At 49.9% G+C, this 23,273-nt stretch overlaps 1 protein-coding gene across 13 annotated transcripts in view; it reads left to right on the top strand.

Annotated features, from left to right (window-relative positions):
* The window catches only part of SAMD4A (sterile alpha motif domain containing 4A), a 235,424-nt gene extending 216,434 nt beyond the window's left edge, over positions 1 to 18,990 (top strand). For 9 of the 13 annotated variants that reach the window (XM_067735204.1, XM_067735191.1, XM_067735133.1 and 6 more), the window contains 4 exons: positions 1,157 to 1,283; positions 8,951 to 9,034; positions 10,408 to 10,471; positions 14,750 to 18,990. In XM_067735204.1, the coding sequence (XP_067591305.1) occupies positions 1,157 to 1,283; positions 8,951 to 9,034; positions 10,408 to 10,454 (258 nt within the window). In that variant the 3' untranslated portion in view covers positions 10,455 to 10,471; positions 14,750 to 18,990. Of the gene's footprint in view, positions 1 to 1,156; positions 1,284 to 8,950; positions 9,035 to 10,407; positions 10,554 to 14,749 lie in introns of all 13 variants that reach the window. The other 4 variants (XM_067735212.1, XM_067735200.1, XM_067735170.1 and 1 more) reach the window with 2 other exon arrangements.
* The last annotated feature ends 4,283 nt before the right edge of the window (positions 18,991 to 23,273 follow it).

Raw genomic sequence — 23,273 nt, 5'->3', positions numbered from 1 at the left:
GGGGATTTTGTTTAGGCTGCCCCACGACCGCTTTAACCTTGGGGGCCCTGCACACGGGGGGCCTTTAGGAAGAAATGCAAGGCCTGTTTCTTCTTCTCCTTGATCCTTGACCTGCCCCAGCAGATCCCACTGCCTTCCAAATTTGGCTTCCAGAGCATCTGAGGGCTTCTTAGCCTTTTTATCTGAGGCAAATAGCTCCTTTGTCATGGTCCCAGCTGTGGTGGAGAACCCACAGGAAGGAGCCTGAGAAAGGCTGTCACAGGGAGAATTGAAACATTCTCAGGCGGTCAAGGCCAGGCTGCCCAGAGATTCTCGCCATGGGATATAGAGCCACAACCTCTGTCCCCTGGGTCCTCGTCCCAGTACTCCCACCCTCCCACCCAGCTCCTCCCACCTGTGTAGCCCCTGCTCTGTGGGGACTCTGCAGGTCGGGGCTGGGGTTAGAGGGACACCAAGTGAGTCTGAGGTTCTGGGTTGTCATGAGAAACTAAGGGATGAGAGCTTGATTTACAAAACAGGAAACAGTTCCTGGCAAGACAGGCAGGATTCACTCCCCCCAGGGAAACAGCACAGGGTAGGAAAAAGCCCCACTCTCTGACCATTGTGGGAAGCCCCCAGATGGGCCCAAGAGGAAATCACTGCTAGGACACCCGCGTAATAATAAACACACAAGCTGACTTGTGCCAGCTCTTTGCCAGCTGAGAGGTTCTTTTTTCTCCTCCTTGCTTTGTAGTAAATTGTAAGAATCTCAGAGAGAAAATCAACTGAGAGCCCTGAAATAGTTTGTGCTCTTCGTTGCAGACATTTATAGAACTCCCCCCATTTCCTAGAAAAGTGATAGGAAAAGCAAAGGCAACAGAAGGGATAAAAAGAGTTTTGGAGCTAGCAAGGGAGATTGGTGTCCAGATTAAGTGAGGCTTAGAGAGGAGCCTGAGGCTAAGGACGTTTCGCCCCGGGGTGGGGGGGGGAGGGGGGGACTGAACGGAACGGAATCTAAAGCCCCTCTCTCTGAATAAGCAGATGGATCGTGCTGGCCTACAAGCCCTTTCCCAGAAGTTAGCAGAGAGTCCTCCCAGGGTACTTGCCTCCTGGATTCTGGCTGGGGGCCCCCCCAGGTGTCCGGAGTAATGGGTTCTGCTTTCGTGTTTCTCCCTAGAACCTCTGGTTCGCCAACCCCGGGGGCAGCAACAGCATGCCAAGCCGCACCCACAGCTCAGTCCAAAGGACCCGCTCGCTGCCCGTGCACACTTCACCGCAGAATATGCTGATGTTCCAACAGCCAGGTAGGGCCCAGCCCTCCATCCTTCGCTCTCCTCTCGGGGAGGCCAGGTCACCAAAATAGATGCCCCAGTGAACCCAGGCAGAAAGTGCTTAGCCTCAACTGTCACCATGCATTCTTTTGAGCTTATAGAAGCCTTTCCTTTTTTAAACCGTGTCTTGCCAGCATGAATAGCGGCTGGTTGGCTGGGAGCCAGCACACGGAGCTCGAGTTGGTTGTGATCTGTTGGGGGTATTTTTGATTCTAGTTATATTTCTGGATTGATGAACCCAGGGATATTATGGGGGGGGTTTTCAGGGGGGAGTTGGGAGGGGTTTCATGTGTAGTGTGTGTGTCGTTGGTATATACGTGGGGGAATGTGTAGATAGTGAGACAGAGAAAGAAAACTTGACAGTGCGATGCTGAGAGACCTCCCCCTGGTTTGGGAGCTCCTTGCACACGTGACCGCTGATCCAGCCATCTTCCCTCTACTTGGTTAAAGAGCAGCTTGGTGCACCTCATGTCAATTTCACCTTTGACCACGCCTCCTCAGAGTAGCCAGAATTACATACAGCCAACAGATGCCTGCACCTTCTTCTGTGCAGACAGTGACCTCTTAGACTCCATGAGTAATGCAAAGCCCCGCAAGCAATTACTACATGGGTCGCACCTGGAAGAAGGTCCTCACCCTGGGTAGACATGCTCTGTACCATGTCTTACAGGAGTTTGAGGGGAAATGTCACTGTGGCCTGGGTGTGCAAAGAAGCTTCTCAGAGTCATAGGTGAGCTTCAGGGAGCAGAGGGTGAAGAGGTAGAAAGAGGAGGGTGGAGTTGCAAGCAGAAGGAGCTAAGAGAGCAAGACTGCAAGGGTATCGAGTCCCACGGCGGCTCGGCAGAGGGGTCAGGCTGAAGTAGCGGCAGGTAGACCAAGGGAGCTGGAAAGACCGCAGCCAAAGGTGGGACGCTGAATCCAAGGCCGAGGAGCTCAGACTCCAGCTGCTCTCAGTGAGGAATCGATAAAAGATTTTGAGCAGGGGCGTCAGACAGGGCTAAGCATGGAGGAGTGAAGGGAAGGCAGGCTGGAGGAGGAGAGGCCACCGAGGAGAAGGGCGGGTGCCGATAGCAGGGAGCCACCAGGGCATAAGGTATGTCAGGAAAGGACGGGACGTCCACAGAGTCCAGATGCTGGTTGAAAATGGCTTCTTGATGGGCGTCCCTGGTGGCGCAGTGGTTGAGAGTCCGCCTGCCGATGCAGGGGACACGGGTTCGTGCCCCGGTCTGGGAAGATCCCACATGCCGCGGAGCGGCTGGGCCCGTGAGCCATGGCCGCTGAGCCTGCGCGTCCGGAGCCTGTGCTCCGCAACGGGAGAGGCACTTTTGTTTTAAAGCTCCTTTTCTTCATTTTGATACTTGCTCTTTTTCTTCCCAGGAAGAAATACTTAATAAAATTTTGGGGGTTGTGAAGGCCTTCTCCCTGGGTCATTTAGTCCCAGCCTCTGTTTTCATGTAGAATTATGTATAATCCATTCCCAGTAAAAAGAGAATCTGGACAAGATTTGAAGACATCCTGGGCACGAGACCTTTCACCTTAAATGAATAGCTCACCCTGACCTCAGCCCCAGGACTGCAGCCCAGCCACCGTGCAACCTCACGGGAGCCCTCGCGTAGCCGACCGCTCTCTTCCAATCCTAACATACTTGTAGACTTCTCCATTCTTTCCTACCTCTTTTTTCCTCCCTGCAGCTCTCTTCCAAGTCCTCAGTCACCCTCTTTGTCCCCCATCTTAATTGGGCAGACCAGGCCCACCAGGAAGAGCTGGGCCATCCCTGGGAGAAGAACCGTTTGGGTCTGTTGATCTGAATCCTCCACCTGCACTATGTTTCCCCTCTGCTCTTATACAGCAACGCTGAACAGTTGGCTTATGCTCAGGTCAGCTATGACCCTAACATTGTCTCCACCCTCTTCCCGTGAAGCCTCTTGTTCCCATAGTTAAAGAATCAAATACTACCAAACAGCTTGTAAGAGAAAATGACTCCCCCTGCCCTCCCCTCCCAGCCCAGAGTCCCATCTCCAGAAGCAGCACTTCCAGCTGTTTTCAGTTTTCCTGGTAGTTATCTGCAAGTCTCTCAATAATGTTCTTCACATACTGGACTTAGAACCCTTGGGTTATTGTTGTTGTTTTAATTAACCTCTCACCCGAACATGACAAACCCACTTCCAGCAAGGCCCTGATGAGGCAAGGCATTTCTGGTAACCACGCCCAGGGACAGGACTGCTCCGTATTTCCTGACTGCAAATACCCTGGTTAGGGCTCAGCAGAAGCCACTCCTAAGTCCTGCCCGGCACCCTTGGCCCATGTCGGGTGGCTCTTCCTGAGACATGGCCATGAAGGGCGAGGCAGGGCACAGCTGTGACCCAGGATCCCTGGCTAAAGGGAAAGCAGGCTGCAGAAAGTCCCCCCATGGGCGCAGAAAGTTCCTCCTCAGCCTTTGCATCTAGGGCCTGAGGGCCAGGGGCTGGGACTAGACCATAAGCCTCACATCAGGTAGGCAGATATCAGGACGGCAGAAAGCGGCTTTCATCTTTACACAAGCAGTAGTAATTGTGAACGCAAAGTGGAATAGAGATGTGCGACCAACCCAAAATTGAATACTCAGAAAACTGTGCTACATTCCAACATAGTGGTTTCCTCCTGGCCATTAGATGTCTTCAAAGCACCCATTTTGACCCATCTGAGCAAACCTTGAAGACTACACTACATTCTAAGGAAGTTTGGATTCTATAAACTTAAAATAATCCCATCAAGATGATGGAATGTCTCCAAAGAATAAAGAAAAGCCTGGAGGCTAGAACCAGCCTCCAAGCTGTATATCAATTCATCAGTCACCTTGCTTGAATTTGCGAGACACTTCTTTCTTTCCTGGACCTACAGAATCCGTGGGCCCCTTGGAGGCCAGGGCAGGAGGGGTGGTTCTCCACTTCATTCCCATGTGGACAGATTTAAAATGTTTCCCAGGACAAGCCAGGAGAGCCATCGGTGATTGTTGCCTCTTGCTGGCCTGTGGGATGAGTAAGAAACATGAAGCTGGTCCTCCCAGAGAGGAGGACAGGGTCTGATACCATCACCGGGGGGTGACGAGCTCAAAATCAGGGTGGCGCCTGGCGAGAGGGGTCATGTTTCTCCGAGAGGTAGGGTGTTTTCCCAACTGGAAAATTAGTTTGGAAACTGCTCGCAGAATGACACCTTATCTTGGAAGCAGACCCTGCTGACCTGGGCTCCGCCACCCCTGGGATCAGAGAGGATCTCAGAGCAGCCCTGGCGTGACACTAGGAGGCCACGGAAGCTCCTCGCCACCTAGAGGGCTGACGGGAAAGGGCAGAGGGGGCCAGCAGCTGACTTCAAAGGAAAAGCATGGAGAAAGGTAGACGGGGCAGCCTCACAGGGGACCTCATCCTTCCCTTGCACAAAACCATGTGCAAACTACCTTTGGTGCTGGACCACCCAGATGTGAGATGGGTAAAGCAGTGCCTTACCTGGCAGCATTTCATGATGTGACATATCTGTTCTCCGTCGCAAACCTCCCCTATGCAGCGGCTCATGACTGGAATCCTTCCATCATTAGAATACCTGGGAGCATAGTGCACAAAGCTGTTATCATTCCTTTCTCCTTAGTGTGAGTGAGTTTCAGACTGCTTCCAGAGAACTGCCTTTAGAAAGAGGGGGGAGAGGGGGAGTGCCGTCAGTGCACTGGCTCCGCTGAGGGGATGGAAGGGGCTGCCCTGCAGAAGCAGAGGCCAGAGCAGGGACCCACTTAGAGTACCTGATCAACATTTGCTCCCTCCTTCTAGTAATCCAAGGCAAACAGCCCTGCTCAGGACTGACAGAGGATGGGCAGGGAGGTTGGGAAATGAATCAGTTCTATCACAGCCAAGAACCCAGCTGGGTCTGTGCCCCACTGCTTCTGAGAGCCAAATTCAGAGAGACCGACTTGAGGCAAGATGGTACAATAGTGTCGTGTACCATAGTCTGCTCATCATTTTTTGTGAAAATGTGGGTCCCATAGGATTTCCGCAGCACTTAGTTCTGCAGGTCTAGGAGTGAGGTCCCCAGAGAAGAGCTCCATTCCCCACAGCAGATTCAGGGAGCGACTGCGTACCTGTGTTCCCTGCCACCTGCCCACCACTACCAGCTCTGCACGGCCGCATTGGCCCATTTCCCTGCCGGCACTGATCTCTTTTCCTTTTGACACCATTCTCCCCCTTTCCTCTTGGTTCCTGCCTTCCCTTTATCTTCCTTCCTCCCCTCATCACAGTTGTGTAGCTCCCACTTCTGCATTCCCTGCCCCTTCCTCAAGAGACTGACTTTCCTCATTTCTTGCCTTCCAGCAACCCATTTATCACTCAACCAGACTCAAAGCCCTTCTGGTTTACTCAGCAGGGTGGCCTCAGCTGTCATTGGCAAAGTGGAATTCTCAAGGTTTTTCCTAGAATGCCCCAACCTGCTGCTTACTCTAAAGTCCTAAAAACATTGGCCTCTTTACCTCAGCCTCAGGGACTTGGAGAGAGAGGCAGAAGGACACTTCAGGCCAGGTGGACCCTGCAGCAACACCTCATTAGGGATGGGCGCTGCTTCCTTCCGGAATCCTCTTGACCCTGGGCCTGAACAGCAGTCCCTGTTCTTGTGGGACTTCTGAAAAGCACAATTTGAAAGTCCCACATCAGCCTAGACTTTGGGCATCCTAGAACTGGGGATCCTCAAATACATCCTAAATACTGGAAGGGTCTGATGGGGAGGGGAAGAGTCCCTCGTACTCAGAGATGCCATCTGAGCTAAGGAAACAGGCCTGCTCGGGCAACAGGACAGAAGGCTCAGAGTCTATCCTTTTTGCCCTCCCGAAGACTCGAAACTACACCTACCTGGTCTGTTACAGCTGGGGGCCCAGGATAAACGCAATGAGCCCCCAGGCTGAGCAGAAGCAAGGACAAGAGTTGGTCTGTGGTCCAAGTGGACCTGTGGGCAGGAGCTGCCCACACGCTTAGTCGGGGCATGGAGAGCTCTGCCCACCAAGCCACCCGTGGCTGAGGGCTTCCAGCCGAGATGGAAGCTGCTCTTCACCCGTCTGGTCTCCCTCTGTCTCCTGTGTGCAGGGAGATGCCACGGATCTGTTTTTATCAAATACACAATTAAAAAGTCACACTATTAGGAAACTCTGGAGTTTGAACATACGGGCTTCTCCCAAGACTTAGAATTTTTCAAAGCTGCTCTGAGAGTGGTTAGGAGTCACGACTCCCCCGTGCAACAGAGGGAAGAGCTGGAGGATAAAAAGCAAGCATGCCGACTTTCAACCTAAAAGAGCAGCCACTAGGGTTTGGAGATTCTGGAGCAGAGAGCCCCACATTTCTCAGCCCCCCTTTTTTTGGAACACGCAATCCCAGGCTTGGAAAATGCCATTTTGCTGCGTGTTGGCAAGAAATCCTGCAGCTGAAACACTTCTCTCCAAATGTCGAGCATCTTTATTTATCCAAATCTCTCCACAGTGTTTGTTTAAAGGGGAGTGCTAGAGAGTAAACTAAATTTTACAATGAGCATATGGATGGCTGTAACTGCTGGGGTTTTTTTTTTTTTATTTGCTAACTGGCTATATATAAAATTGTGTTTCTATTTTATAGATTTCACACCCTGAAGGCTGCTAATTTTTGCATGCATATGATTTTCACATGAATGGATGGAAATACTAAAATACTCTTCCCTCTGGGTTGTTTAATTGCCCGACCCTACTCAGAGCAGTGGTGGATGGGGGTGTGGGGAAACCAGCTTCCCTAGAAGCCCAGTTGTCCTCTGTCTGCTCATGAACTGGCACAGTTGTCTTTCAGACCCATCGATGCTGGAACTGGTGTCAGAAAGAACCTTATCTGCTCCCCAGCGTTCATATCGATCGCTTTTGCCAACCTTCTCTTTGAGAATTTTAAATAACGGAAACGACATCTGCCTCTGAATTAGCTGGTAATGGGGAACACAGATTGCACGGAAGGCTGAAATATATAGCTCCTCGAGGAAAACAAATACTTTGGTTTAGCCATTCGTTTCAACTTCCCCTCCCACCAAACCATCAACCTCATTTTTCGTTCCCTCCCCGCTCCGGCCCCAAGCGCCCCCTAGTGGAGATGCGAAGGAGCCAGGAAATGGCCTGCAGTTTGGGCCTCAGGATCCTTTCCCCACTTTACAGATAGAAGAGCTAAGGCCCAAAGAAGGGAACAGCTTCCCAGGGTCACACAGGAAGGCAGTGGCAACGCTGAGACTCCCCCAGGCACTCAGAACATATCCCACTGCTGATTTTTTCTGCCCTCCCCCATAGGATTTCACAGTTCTGTCCGAGTTTCACAGTAGCTGTCTGTTTCCTTCTATTTCCATCTTTTTCATCACTCCATAGACAGGTAATGAGGTGTGCAGAAGGCCATGGCTGGGTATCATGGGAGAGTCAGAGAAATCTGAGAGCATCGTCGCTGTCTGCAAGGCACTTCCAAACTAGTTAAGGATGTTCAAGGGTTCCACAGGATAGGGAGGTTGGGGGAGGTGCTGACGGTGAGCCCTAGCACGACAGAGGAGGCTCAGGGGTGCCTCCCCCTTGGAGGAGAGATAGGGAGGGTCCACATGGTAGAGGGGGCTTTGTGGTTAGAATGCACAGTATTGTCCTGGGTAGCGGGAACCCTCAGAACAGACGTCTCAGCCCTTGCTTCCCAGCGCTTGGAGTTGGAGAGTGTTGACAGGCATGGCAGGCATGCAGTGTGCAGTGGAGCAGCAGCTCTGGGTGAGACCCATGTGGCTTCCTGTCCCAGCTCCGTGTCGGCTGGCTAGCCTTGACAAGTCACTTAGCCTCTGGGAGCCCCACTTGAGAACTGGACACCCAGCAGGGTCTTGGACTCAGAAGAGGCTCTTGCCAGGCTGTGGTTTCCGTTTCCTGCTCCTTGTAATGAAGCAGAAATGCATCAGGCCCCAGTTCTAGGCACAGGGAGCACAGCCAAGTCCTGCTCCAATGAAGCAAACACTCAACTGGGAGGAGGTGACAAATACACACATGTCAGGCGTTGGTGATGGCGATGAAGAAAAATAAAGCAGAGAAAAGGGATGGGGTGGAAAAATTCTGTTCACATACAATGAACAGAAAGTCCTTTCCAAGGAGACGGTAGAGCCAGAGACGTGACAGCAGGCAGAGAGTGAGCCATGGAAATGTCCAGGGACCAGCATTCTGGGCAGAGGGAACAGCAGTGCAAAGGCCCTGGGGTAGAAAAGGGCCTGGTGGGGAGTGAAGGAAGGGGTTGCTGTACGAAGGCAGAGAGGTAACGAGAGGCCAGGTCTTCGGGGCCTTGCAGGCCGTGGCAAGGGGTTGGCTTTTACTCCGATGGGAAGCCGCCGGAGGGGTCTGAGCAGAGGCCTGGCAGACTGTGACCATGACAGCTATTTTTAGGCACCAATTTTTTTCCAGCAGCAGTGGCCTCAGTGCGTCTAACAGACTCAGAGGTTGGTTGAACCCGAGTCCAGCTCACCCTCCATGCCGGCCCTGTTGGTCTCTCCCGCCCCCCGAGTCCTCCCAGGGAGGCACTCCAAACCCTCACTGGAGCCAGTGACACCATGCCTACTTCCTCCTTGCTCTCAGAGCCCCTGTCACCAGCGGAACCCTTTGTCCCTTGCAGAATTCCAGCTTCCCGTGACTGAACCTGACATCAACAACAGGCTGGAGTCCTTGTGCCTCAGTATGACCGAGCACGCCCTGGGAGGTGAGTGCATCCTCCCCGCATGGCACTGCACGCCTGGGAGAACCCCCAGCCACGTGCCATTCTCCACAGCTCGGGAGAGAGGGAAGGGCACAGGCCGAGGAGGCAGGGGACAGGGAGGGAGAGGGAGAGTGGCTGCAGCGCGCTGTCAGACCCTCGTCAAGCCTCGCCATACACGGGGGCCGCCAGCGCCCTTGCTCCTCCTTCTCTGGGAGGTGCCTCGGGGCCCCGGAGACCGAGGCTGCCCTCTTTCCCCAGAGGCTCCACCCCCCGGGGCACACTGGAGTCCCAGCCCTGCAGCTGTCCTAGCCCAGTGCGGGCGCTGGAGGAGCCAGGAACACAAGACGTGGCTTTTAGTGGAAACATTCCCCCACAGCACTGGATTCCTTCCTTCTCGGCACTAGATCCCCCAGTCCGGTCCAAGCGTATCCCAACTTGCTCTAAAAATAGAATTTCTGAAACCAAAATCCCTTCTTGTTTTTACATCTCCCTGTTCCAATGGCTTCCACAACGCCCAGAGCCCCAAGCAGTCCAAGGCGTCCTTCGCAGCGTGACAGGGACGGTCTAGTTGGATGCGCCAGGGGTGTGCAGGGCTGCAGCCCCTGGAGGAGCTCCCAGAAGCAGCTAGGTCGTCCCACTGTGTGTTTGGTCTGCAGCCCTGCATCGTCACAACAGCCCTGGGAGGCCTTCAGTGCCCTCCTGGTACTAAACGGGTGCCTTCCTCTGGCCTGGACTCACTGCCAGCCCTGGGGATGTTTGGCAGACAGAGGAGAGACGTCCGCCCCTTCCTGCCAACCTCCAGGGAGGCTGTGAGTCATGGAGATTGAGACAGGCCTCCTGTGACCCTTCCCGACAGCCCTGTCCGGTCTGGACGTGCTCACCCACCGCAGAGCCAGAGACGGGTACACGGAGAGGCACAATTTGTGCTAGCCCAGCAGCAGCAGAAAGAAAGGCTGTCATAAGCCACTGCTCCAGAGAGCTTTGTCCTCCTGACCAGGGGTGTTTAGATTTTCAGTCTCTACAAACACAGGCTTATCCTGAAACCAAATAGGACAAAGGTAAATGCTCTGTGTGGAGCAGAGTACAGGCCGGGACTGCACCCACCTGACCTCACCCATGCAAGGGTCTCCATAGCCTGGAGAAAGCCTCCGCTCCGTACCAGAAGGGAGCTAGCTGAAGGCCTCCCAGGGCTGCTGAGCAGACAGATGGTGGGGTGCACAGCTCCCTCCGTGACCCCCCGCGGGGGTTCCGGGGAACCCCATTTGCAAACACCACTCTCTCCCTTGGCCATTCAGTTCAGATCTTAGAAGCTTTGCGGCACCACTGGTTCATTCCCGGTACGTCCGCGTGTGGTGCCACCAGCTCCTCTTCTCCAGGTAACCGAGGAGGTTGGGTCAGCACCCTGACAGTCCCTGACGAGTAATGGGAAACAACCCAAAGGTCCGTCGGCAGATGAATATGGATGGACGAGATGCACTATAGCCACACGGTGGAATGCCATTCAGCCTCGGAAAGGAACGAAGTACTGTTACATGGCTGATCTGTGAAAGCATTATGCTAATGGGTGAAAAAGCCAGACACAAAACGCCGCACCGTGTGTGATTCCCTTAACGTGACACGTCCAGGATAGGCAAACCTACAGAGACAGAAGGCAGATCGGTGGCTGCCAGGGTTTGGAGGGCAGTGGGAATGGAGCGTGGCTGCTAACGGGCACCAGATTTCTCTCGGGGGTGACAAAATAGCCTGGAATTAGATGGTGGTGATGGCTGCGCAACTCTCGTGAATATGCTCAAAGCCACCGAGCTGTACACTTTAAAAGGGTGACGTTTGTGGTGTGCAAATTATATCTCAATTTTGTCCTAAACGGAAGGCCTCCGGACCTGAGCCTTCAGCCCAGGCTCAGCCCCCTGTAGGCAGCCCAGGTGCCCTCCCACCTGACACCTGACAGGCGCTGGCTTGCAGGGCGACTCCACTGAGTCCTGCATTGCCTGTGAGAGTCAGCCAGGAGGACTGACCTCCCCCCCCGGCTTGACAGATCTCAGGTAATTGGTGTGTTGGAAGCTCTTCTCAATCTGCTAAGTGCTAACATCATCATCATCATTAAGAGCAGTAATGCCAAATGCTCTTTATTAAAGGGAGGTCTTCATTGAAAGGCTCCATTTTTAGCCTGTTCTTCTATTTTTACAGGAAACATCTGTGAACTGGTTTTTTTGCTAATGTTTTCATCTCGTTAATCTCCTAAGCCTTTTTATTGCTGTGTTTTTTCTCAATAATCCTCTCTGGTGGGAAGCCTCATAAGCAGTTTCCTGAGCAGGGAATGCAAATTAGGTTCAGGGTGGCCCAGTTGGGTGCGGTGGCAGCGGTGTGCCCTCCCACTGTGACAGCACCTTTCTGCTGGCCGACCCCCGCCAGGTGCCAACGGAGATGACTTTGCTGGGAACAGAACTTCTGCCAGTGAGTGAAGTTATCTTACACGAAGACGAATGACCAGGGAGAGGAAAGCAGAGTAGTAAAAGATGCTCCTCTGCTTGTATCTCAAGGAAAGAGGGGGAGGGCTTCCCTGGTGGCGCAGTGGTTGAGAGTCCGCCTGCCGATGCAGGGGACACGGGTTCGTGTCCCGGTCCGGGAGGGTCCCGCATGCCGCGGAGCGGCTGGGCCCGTGAGCCGTGGCCGCTGGGCCTGCGCGTCCGGAGCCTGTGCTCCGCAGCGGGAGAGGCCGCAACAGCGAGAGGCCCGCGTACCGAAAAAAAAAAAAGAAAAGAAGGGGAGAGGTGTCCAAGTTCCTAGGACACCACATCCCAGGATGGCCATTCTAACGGGGCTGCTCCCCGGGCCCCAAGCCTTGGGGCCCATCCTTTTGTGCTGGCATCTCTGCTTTTTCAGTCTCCTCCAGTAACTGCTGCCCTCTGGGTGTTGGTCGAAGCTACTTCCTATCCATCTTCCTATCCTACCTTCCCTATCCATCTCCTTTTCTCTCCCCAGGCCCCTCCGACAGAACCGGTGAGGAAGCCCAGGGGGTGGGTTGCCTCTGCCATCTTGGTTTGTGAGTCTTTATTTAAGGCTTTCATCTGGCTCTGCTGGGCTTGCTCCTGACTGGTGGCCCCAGGTGTTCAGGGAGACTCAGTTCCAGCAGAATGAGTCTGCGAGGCTCCGCGCGGCAGAATGGCATCCATAGTGAATCAAACCATAAAGAGGAATGCACGGTCCATCCTCGGATGTTCTGGGGTTTGTGCTTCACCTGATCCCGTTGTCATTCCTTCCCACCTTCTCTCCTCACTCCTTCTTGGGACTTAAAGCTCCACTTATAGCCGATATAAGTGCAAATCGGGAAAAGGTTCCACTTTCTCAAGACATTATTCTGCCTTTCATTTGAAATTTGCCATAGTAATTATAAAACCTATGATGGTTGCATGTGAATGGTGCCCCTTTGAATTGTGCAGTGCACGACCCGCACAACTGTAAATAGTGAGTCTGGACTTAACCTACTGGTCATTTCCCTGCAGGTGAATACCACCCACCACCCTTGGAGGATGAGGTATAGGGTGAGAATTCTGTGAAAATGCAACTTGGGGCTGGGTTAGTTGAGATTTTCTTGTTTACAGCTCCTCACTTCAACAGCTATGAAAGGTTGGCATTAATAAATGGACGAGTTGAGGCCCAGCAAGGGTGTGCACTGCGCTTCTCCAGACGAGGGAGTGGCCTCTGCACCCTCACCCCACCCACACGTGTGTGTGCACATATACACACACTCACTGTTCTCCCACAGCCAGTTACCACTGCTGGGCCACCACTCAAGAGGCTACGGTTGACGTGCATAGAAGGCAGGAAGAGGTGATTCGTTCACATCTGGGGACCTCTAGGATTGATAATCTGAAACAACAGATGCTCTCAGGGGCCATTTGCTTCCCTTCTTTAAAATCTCTCAAAAAATCATGTAGAACTTTACACACACACACACACACACACACACACACACACAGACACACATGAGTACAAGTAAAACTGGGAAAATCTGTAAGATGGGTAGATTACATCAATGTCACTATCTTGGTGGTAATACTATACTATACTTTTGCAAAATGTTACCTTAGGGGCAAACTCAGAAACAGGGTGCTCTTTCTTATGTGGACCGACAGTGATCTCATTAAAAATCTGAATGAAAGAAACATTCTCCCTCCAAGTCCCTGCTGGCAAGATGCCAGCCTGGCACCACCCATGAGGCGGCCAGGAGGCCCCTGCAGTGGGCTCAGTGCTCCCCTGTATCACTTAGGTCCTCCAGCTTTCCCTGGAACAGTCGGCCACGCCCCTCTCACACCTGAGCTCTGCCCACTGCATCTAGACGCACCTCTGCGAGACGGGCCTTGTGATGCGGAGGTTTAGACCAAGACACATCTACTGACATGTGGACGTCAGCGAAACCAGGGAGGCATCCTGCATCCCATCCTGGCCTTCATTTAGTGGTCACTGAACATAGTCATTTCTACCTCCTATGACTAATCCATGCCTCTCTCTGCTCACTGGAGAAACTCTAGCATGGACCATTGTAGGGACCTCTTAACTGGCTCACCTACCACCAGCCATGCCAGAGAAACCATTCTGAAGTCAAATCTGGTTACTCTACCACTTACAAATCCCCAATTACCTATGTCCAAGCTCCTGTTAATAGTACACAAGACCCTTACGGTCTGCTTCTGGGGACTCTCCCACAGTCCCGTGTGAAAAGGGGTTGGGCAGCCGTCGGCTCCCTCTGTGGTCTGACTCACTCATGGCCTCTCCTCTCTGACAGGCATGTCCCCCACTTTCTCTATAGCCTGGTTTCACCGATTCTCCATAACACCGACATGGCATATGCTGGGCGGCCTCAGCACTCTTCCATGTCCACTGGATCTTTCAGTTCCAGGTGCCAAAAAAAAATCTCACCCTGGTGTCTCTGCCCCCGATCAGATTCTTGAGACAGAGAATCTGGATCAGGTTGGGTCAGCTGCATCCCCCTGGTCTGCTCAGCTGTGATCAGAGATCACAGTCACCACCACTCATCCCTGGCCTTTCAGCAGGGACTCAGGGGGAAAGGGAGATGCTCCCAAAGAAAGGGACATGAGCTGGACAGGTCCACCTGCATGTGTATTGCAAAACCTAGCTGGCTCTCTGCCGTATCTCCTGCCACTCCTCCTGTCCTTCATCCTAAACCTCCAGCCCGCCCCCAGGCCCACCATTTGATGAGCAGCATCACACCTGTACATGAGCTGTATGCCCTCCCCACCCTAATACTCTCCTGCCTCCTCTTTTCTTCTCCTACCAGACCATCTACAAAGTCATTTTCTTTCTCTGTGAAACCATCCTTGACTTCCAAGGGCAACCTAAACACTCCTTCCCCCTTGTTCCTGCTGTGCCTGGTACATACTCCATTACAGCAACCATCCCTCATGTGTCATTGTCAGTGTATATGTCTGTGTCCTGTCTAGGATATATATATACTTGGACAAAGTGTGAGGATTAGGTCTTTTCATCTTGGTTTCCAGGCTCAGTATGGCTCCTGGCAAAAATAGCTATGTTGAGTGGGTGGGTATGTGAAGAATGAGTGAATGGATGGATGGATGAATTTAACCCTTATCTGTCCTCAGAGACTGGAAGGTCCAATATGCATGATGCTGGAATCGGTGGGCATGAATGGAATTGCTTTGCTCACCTGTGCCCATTGTGTCCTCCTTTCTCTCCCAGACGGGGTTGACCGGACCTCCACAATCTAGAGCTGAAGATGAGAGTGACCGCGCTGGCCGTGAAATCGACTGCTGCGGGTCCAGTGTTAGCCATCTTCAGGGTTGCACAGAATCCTCCAAGATACTTTGCAGCCATTTCTTTTCCCCTGGTCCCTCTCCCATTTTGATTTTGTGAGAGCATAGGTCGTCCTTGTAAACATATCAGTAGACCTGGGACTGGTTATTTCGTCATTTGTTTCTGTCGTGGGATGGCTTGGTGTGGGGCATGGGGAGGGATCTCTAAGGGAAACATAGGACTGGGAACGGGTGGAGGGAATGCAAGTGGCTTCTTGGATGGAAATGAGGGGGAAAATAAAGAGGGTACCGCTTGGAAAGAGATGAGAGACTTGGGAGGGAGGCAGAGGCCCCTGAGGCCCCTGCTTGAAATCCAGCCGCAGAAGAAGTCCACATGGCAACGGGGGCAGGAAGGGAGAAATTCCCTCCAACAAAATTTCAGATAAACTTTGATTTGTGTATTGTTTACATAACAATTTTAAAGGGTACATAATGTGTAAAGAGTTGGGCTAGAACTTTTCTTCATACTATGGTTTTTGTAAAGGATTTGTGGCTATGGATTCATTTTTTCCTCTATTTTTATAATAGCAGCAGGGTTGTCTTTTTAAATGGCTGCCAAGCTCTGCTTCTCGGGAAGACGGAGCTGTAACGTAGGCCTGAGTTGTGTCTCCCACCTGTGGGTGGGAGAAGTGTGTAGGTGGAGTTGAGGATGTGGCTGGAGTGGGCGGAGCACTGGGCAGGGCGCCACCATGTGATCGGTTATGGGATTGCGCGCAGTCACCTAGGGAGTCTAAAGGAATCCTGCTGCCCTTTCTACGCTGGATTTGCTTCTCACCCGGAGAACCTCTTTCTCCCCACCCTACCATGGGGTGTCATCCTATCAGTCCTGGCCTCGCTCCACACACACACACACACACACACACACACGTGGGTACAAGTTTCACTGGAGGAGAAAAGGCAAGGATGGATATTTTTCCCTAGCAAGAGGCCTTAATACCCAGATAATAAGCTCAAAAGGCCGCTTTTGGGGGGGTTGCTCTCAGGAACCCCAGCCTGGGGGCTGCAGCCCCTTGGCTCGCTCACCGCTGAGGAAGAGGAGGAAAAGAGCAAGGTCCGGCAACAGTGTATAAACGGTCAGTCAGCAAGTGGCAGAGAGAGCTGCGGGGAGACATCCCAGGTGGGCAGTGGAAGAAGATGTGAGAAAGGTCGACTTCATGATGGAAATGATGATTCTATCACGTACGTCAGGGATTTGCTGTGTTGTCGGCTGATTTATCCACCCGCATGGAAGGGAGACAAAACTACTACTTAACATGGTGAGAGATTAACAAACTATGCTACCAAAAAGTAATAGCTCTATTTCTTAAGGGCAAGAAAGACTACGTTTGGAATTTGATGCAATAGAGGGTATTAGAGGAAATCCAAGAGGAGCTGTGCTCTGCGCTGGAAAATTGGGTTGTGTAAATGATGGTGTGACGGCTCAGCCAGAGGCGAGATCAGGGAGATGGTAGGAGGCCTGTTTATTGAATGGGTGTCTGGTACCATTTTGGGGGTTTGTTTTTTTAGCAAAGTCAGAGTCGAAATTAAAGAGATCAGACCATGAAAATCACTGCGTTTGCTTGGGGTTATGTTTTAAAATAATGAAGTAAATACAATTTAAAAGGCCTTAATGAAATCCAAACAGCTTTCTTCTACCTTCAAGATTGAAAATGTACACCCAACACAGCCTTGGATGTTGTGAAGCTTGCAAAGTCTTCTTAAGGTCTAAAATGTGGGAACATCTTAACCACAGAGAGCTTTAGCAAGCAAAGAACATTGAATCCACAACATCCTGCACTGCATTTTATAAAAAAGGGGGGCTCTCCATGGGTGACTATGTTCTAAAGATGCAAATTCATTTGCAGAAAGAGGCAGCATTTTTTAGTTGATATGTTTTAACCAAGTGCCATTAACATTCATCCTCCACTCCCCTTTTCTAAGCAAGCTTAGGGTTACTTGGGGAATGTGTTGGGATGGACAATCGTGTGAGCCAGGAAGGACAAGTCAAAGATGTTGAAGGCCAAAGGCAAGACCAGAGGGTTTGCGAAGGTGTTTTTTGGATGCTAAGAACGTTAATGGAAGAAAAAAAACAGTGGTATAACACATCTTGTGGAGAAATTAAAAAGCATTCAGATCTGCTGCAAAACACGTATATCCATAAACACTCGGGTTGTTCAGAAAACAGATTGTGAACACAATCACATGAGCATGAATCCTTTAAAAGGATGAAGACCTTAAAGTATTTGCAAATCTGAATTTCTATTTATTCCTTCACTGAATATAGAAACAATGGTTATCTGATTATTAGAGATATTATTTTGGATATGTTACTTATTAACTTGCTATGGCTGGTAACCATGATAAAGTCTGTTATTAATAACAACATAATTCTTTTTTTAAAAGAAAAGCTTATTTTTCATTGACTGTGTATAGATTTATCTACTTAGTTGTGTTCTGCTCTTAGTGTTTTAATTTTTTTTTTAAGTTGACTGTTCTGATAAATTTTAGGCGCCTGTCCCCACCTTGTTTTGAGTCCTGTGTTGACTGCAGGTATACAGCTCAATCTAAAAATCCTAAAGCAAAAGAACTTTATTTATAAAAAAAAAAAAATCAAACAGTTGCATGCATAGAAGGCTGTGAAGTCGGATATTTAGTAATAAAGCGGCAGTGCCTTTTTTTGTATTTACCCATTGACCCCCAAATGCAACTGTTTTATATTAAGTAAATAGTAAACATTAAAAATCTCAGAGTAAAATCTATTTCACTACATGGGTTTTTCTTCTCCCCTTGTTCTGATTTAAGCAGTGTGTATTTGACATCTCTACATTGTCCCAGGGACAGTGGTGTTCTACGATATTGTTATCATGTATGATGTTTTATTGGTGCTTTTTATTCATAGTGGTTTCTTACCAGAAACAGTAGGAAGACACACATGAACTGTGTACAAGAAATGAAACATTGCTGCTGATATGTTTTGTTTTGTTTTCCACATGCTTTTTGAGTTTCACTTTTTAAACCAAGGGCCAGCAAGCAAAATCAATGCCCTGAAGAGGGCGGCTGTTTGCACCAAGCTCTCCAATGCTGTGTATTGACGGTCCCTTTCTGGTACTCAGGATTGGAGCTAGAGCTGGGCCCCTTCTCCCATTCATTTGAAGAGACACTGAGGGAAACAAGGTTTTCTTTTGAGGTGTCGTTGGCTGCCTTTTACGGAATGGGAGCCTTCTCCGGGTCTTCTGTTCTTCTGCCCCTCTTGTAGCTACTGCCAGTGCAAGGTTTGTAGATGCACGTTCCCCCTCTGGAACCGGGATCTCCCTGAGAGCCTGGCCTGGGGGCTGAGCTGGGTTGAATGCATAGGCGCACAACCAGAAGGGCAGCGAGGGGAGGAGAAAGCAGCCCCCATCTCGGTGGCCCTCTGGGGATGTCTTGGGCAGGTGGCCCCAGCTTGGGTGCAGGGAAACAGCCTAACCAAGGCGTTCAGGTGTGCCTGTTACAAGAAGGCCCTGGGGAAGGATAATTTGCACATGGGGCTGTGATAACACTAATGTTGATTTTTTGTTTTACAAGTCATCAGAGATGTTTGCAAAGTGAGTTTTATTTTTTTGTAATTCCTTTATCTTTACTTAAAGGTGAATGTGTATTCCTCTGGGAGGAATAGGAAGAAAACAGGAATGTTAATAATGTCAAACAGAAGACTTCCTCCCTTATTAATATATAACCCTCATGTATTTATGCCTAATGTAAGCTGACTTTTAAAAAGCTTTCTTTTGTTGCATGCCCCATGCAGACATCCCTATTGTACATGCATGCCTTTCGTCCTGTTTTCCTGTATAAAGTTAGTGAACAAAGAACTATTTTTGCCTAGTTCATGTTGCCAAGCAATGCATATTTTTTAAATTTGTCATATATGGAAATAGCATGTTTGTTACATGTAAAAGCTTTACTGATATACAGATATACTAATGTTTGAAGAAGCTGTTCTTTGCAAGTGTACAGTTTTCAAATGTTACCAGTGAAACACCCTTGTGGTTTAAACTTGCTACAATGTATTTATTACTCATTTCCTCCCATGTAACTAAGAATCATGGCTATATTTCATATCAACGTTATATTGAAAGTGAAGGGAAATGATTAATACAAGGTTTTGTAACACTGGTGTGTGTCTTTTTTCATTTTCGTCAATATGATCGATTAGAAAACAAGAACTGAATCTTAGAAATAAGCCAGCCAGGAAGAATAAGCCTGACATCCCTGTAAACTGTTCCCCCCTGACCATTCTATGAAACCTGTGTCTTCCAACCATGAGCTACTTTTTTTTAACAAAAAGGTAGGAAGAGGGGTGTAAAATTTTATGCAGCTTGATCTGTGCCCAGAGTAACCAATAAATGTATCACCTGACTTAGGGGCATGTTTCTAAATAAAAACTAACCTTGCAGGTGGTACTGTTTATAGCTTGCTCTCCACCCTCAGTGCCTTTGAAATCATATTTTACCCCTTAACCACAGCATGAACAGTAGCCTCCTTGGAGCCTTGGGGTTTTCAATACACATGGCTTGAATCTTATTTTAATACTTCTAATTCCAGTAAGATATATAATATACATTAATATAAATTCTACATCATGTGTCAGTTAAGCATATGGTTGGAGAGACAAACCTGGGTTTGAATTCGGCTCCAGTGTTCTCTGGCTGTGTGATCTTGAGCAAGTTACTTAACCTCTCTGAGCCTTGGGTTTGGTTTGGGTTTTGGCCTATGACACTCAAGGTTTGTGTAGTTAAAACTCTCGTCCAAAAAATAAAAGAAAGAAGGAAAGGTAAAGACAAAATAAAACATAGGATACAGAGGTTATTACCACCAAAACCTAGCAGCCTGAGATTTCTCTGAGGCAACCACGGCTTAACACTGTGACAGGGACCATCCGGTGACTGCCTTTCCACCAGGCTCAAGCTGATGAAGAGACTGACAAGATCCAAAATGATCCCTGGAAATGTGAAGAAATGCCTCGTAAGCTGAGACATTCAATGAAATCCCTCCTGCAGTTAAACTCCCATAACCCAGGTGAGCTCTATCTCGGTATTCTGAGAAGAGAGGTTAGTGTACAAGAGAAAAGTTGAGCCTCACTTTTGAAATGTGTGGAATGAGGGGAGATAAGAGAGTTGTGAGATTAGAGGGACCATAAAGGGCTCAGCACGCTGCCCAAAACGGGGTTAGTTAGCAATTTTTTTTTTTTTGCGGTACGCGGGCCTCTCACTGTTGTGGCCTCTCCCGTTGCGAAGCACAGGCTTCGGACGCGCAGGCTCAGCGGCCACGGCTCACGGGCCCAGCAGCTCCGCGGCATGTGGGATCCTCCCGGACCGGGGCACGAACCCACGTCCGCTGCATCGGCAGGCGGACTCTCAACCACTGCACCACCAGGTAAGCCCTGCAGTTTTTATCAGTAGAGCTGTAGCTCTTTGTCAGCCATCTTTGTAATGGAATGTTCAATCCTAGAGAAAAGGTTACTCCCGTAGTAAAGTTTTCAGGACTCCCCCTAGCAGTCCCTCCCAAAAAGAGATTTAATTGCATTTATTGAAGGGGGATGAATATCTATATAGCGTACTGGCTCGGAAGAGGCTGCAATGGGTTTGAGCCAGGAATCCAGAAGGAGCACAGATGGGTACAATCAACTCATACTCTCCGAGCTAATGAGAATGGCGGCCCAGGGGAACAGAAAAAGGGACCAAACTCCTGTGAAAGTACCTTGGTTTTGTCCCTTGAACAGTCACTACATCTATATGTAGCCCTGACTCCTGATCAGCCCAAGACCTATTGTCCCCAGGGGTTGAGGGGAGGGCCTGGGGGTATCGAAAATCTCATCCAGAACCAGAACCTAATCCTCTAAGAAAGATGACCAGTCAGGGTGGGTCTGGTCCCCACTGAAGCACAGTGTGTCAGCCCACACTTTGTCCAGGCCCCTTTTCCCAGTGAGCTGTGCTAGCACGTCAAACGCAGGCACTGATCTCACAGATCCCGTTCCACAGGCTTCTACAAGCACTCTCCTTTTCTACCTTCCATCCACACATCACAAAACTTGAAAACTACCCCTTCCCTGGGCATTTCAGCCTCTAGATGCTTAACTGTGGCTCTAGGATGGCCTAGCTCACTCGGTGCTTCTCAAACCATCTGTGAATTTTAGTTGTAGGGGGTGGCTGTTTATTTCCAACCCACATAGTCGAATTCTTTTTTAAAATACAAGAAAAATAAAAGAAAAAAAACACCATCCCCCAATCTCATGCTAGATTCAAAAGACAAAATTATTTTGTCAAATTGCTAAAAAGTAGTCTTGTTCTGGCTCCCTAAGTTCTGGGATCAGCCTGCAAAATCAGACTGGGAGATTGCCCTGAGGATGAGATGGTGGAAATCCTGACGCCAACATCTCCCTCCCCTGGGCTAACAATGCCTGCAATACAGCAGAGGAGTAACCATCACATCTGAGAGATGCATAGATATTGGCTCAAGAACGGCAAGTGCTGGGACTTCCCTGGCGGTCCAGTGGTTAAGACTTCGCCTTCCAATGCCTGGGGTGTGGGTTCGATCGCTGGCCAGGGAACTAAGATCCCACATGGCTCACGGCCAAAAAACCAAAACATAAAACAGAAGCAATATTGTAACAAATTCAAGAAAAGACTTTAAAAATGGCCCACGTCAAAAAAAAATCTTTTAAAAAAGTGGCAAGGGCTTTGTTCACTGGGCATTTCTAAGAGCTAAAAGAGCAATCCTTGAGAAAGGGGACATGTCAGCAGGGAAGGAAAAGGAGGGTCCAGACGGTAATGGGACCAGTGGTGGGAGGTTAGAGCCCAAACCTAAAGGGCTTGGAAATGGGTCACGTGAAAGAGCACCATTTCCATGGTAACTTTGAGCAGTGGTCCTCATGCTCCTCCTCTCAGTTTCTGGCCCAGTGTCTTGAGACTGGAGGGTGGCCCCTCTGTGGGGGGGGGGGGGGGGCGGGGGGGTGTCTGCCCACACATTTGGGACACAGGTACATAAAGTAGGAAATGCGGGTGCCTGGGAAGTTGCAAACTTTGGCAAACGTCAGCACGACATCTCAGTTATGACCAAGGGGCTCCGCTGGAGCGCGTGATCTTTCCCTGTCCTCCCGGGTGTCAGCCCACCAGCCTTGCCCAAGGGGCCCTTGTGCACAGACAGTGACTTCTCTGTGATATGAACCTGGCCATTTGATGACTGAGAATTTCCTCCAAGGAATATTTTTCATTCTTCAGTGGTTTCTACTTCAACTTTTAAAACCCACGGAGAAATATTTTGGCAACGTTATAAAGCTCAGACTTTATAAAAAGACAGCTTTGTGTTGACATTTGACTCAGAGCGCATGTTTTTAAATAGTGTGTTCCACAGTTTTTTGAGGTTTTATGTTTTTAAGTCCAATCCAGGAGAAACAAAATCGGAGCTTTGGTGAGTGAAACGGTCCCACCAGAGCTATTGGAACTCAAGACAGCTGAAAGGTTCCAGTTAAACCTCCCTGTGGGGACCACAGCCGGGACTGGGTGTCCCTGTTTGTGCCAACATCCTTGGGAGATAGTTCCAGTTTTCCATGCCATAAAATTCTAACAGGCTTGGAGTGAAGTCAGACGAACCTACAAAACCCCAAGATCAAATCTGTCCAATTGGACCTCTCCACTTTGCTTTCTGTTAAGCTTATCCCAGATCTGTTCACTGGGAAAAAGCTAAACATGGATTTCCAGTACCTCTACCTGACTGAGTCCCTTTTGGCATTGACCTATAACTGTGTTAGTCATCCAAGATGGAATACGTCCAAAGACAGCAAATTGTGGATGAGAGAAATAAAATGCATACATGACATCATTTCCCTCCCTCCATTACCAAATGCACATATCCAACCCGGGGCGGAGAAAACACACCCTATGTGCTTTCTCCCGTTCTGTGCTTTGGGGTCTAGATGGCTTCATCTCCTAACTGACTCCACTTTGCTCTCCTAAGACACAGAACCCAAGCCCTCGTTCACCTGCGGTCACTGCATTTATCCAGAGGTGCTTCCAAAGTGTTCAGATCCAACCCATCTCCCAGAAAAGGCTTCAGGAAACAGACCCCAGTTTTGCTGTCTTCCTCCTACAACAGGATTTCCTGGGGACCAGGTGCTGACCAGCTGCATGTCTGGAAACAGAGGATACTTTGCAGGGGACAAGCACCAAGGTCTTTCTGGACTCAGTAGGTAAAGTCCAGTGACAGTGAGCCATCTGTCCTGTGCCACTCAGAGAAAACCTGAGATGCCCCATCAGGACCCCGGGGGGTCTTTTTAGTCTCTTAGCCTGAATGATATGAGCCCAGGGGTCAGGGTGTCCACAAGGGGGCAGCAGGGGTATAAGGGTTGCTGCTGTCTTCCCAGCAGACAGAAGTCAAACACCCATCAAGCCTCCCAG

The sequence above is a fragment of the Pseudorca crassidens genome, chromosome 1, assembly GCF_039906515.1.
Source record: "Pseudorca crassidens isolate mPseCra1 chromosome 1, mPseCra1.hap1, whole genome shotgun sequence".
Classification (NCBI taxonomy): Eukaryota; Metazoa; Chordata; class Mammalia; order Artiodactyla; family Delphinidae; genus Pseudorca; species Pseudorca crassidens.
The sequence above is the reverse complement of the archived record's forward strand: the minus strand, read 5'-3'. Positions and strand labels throughout refer to the sequence as shown.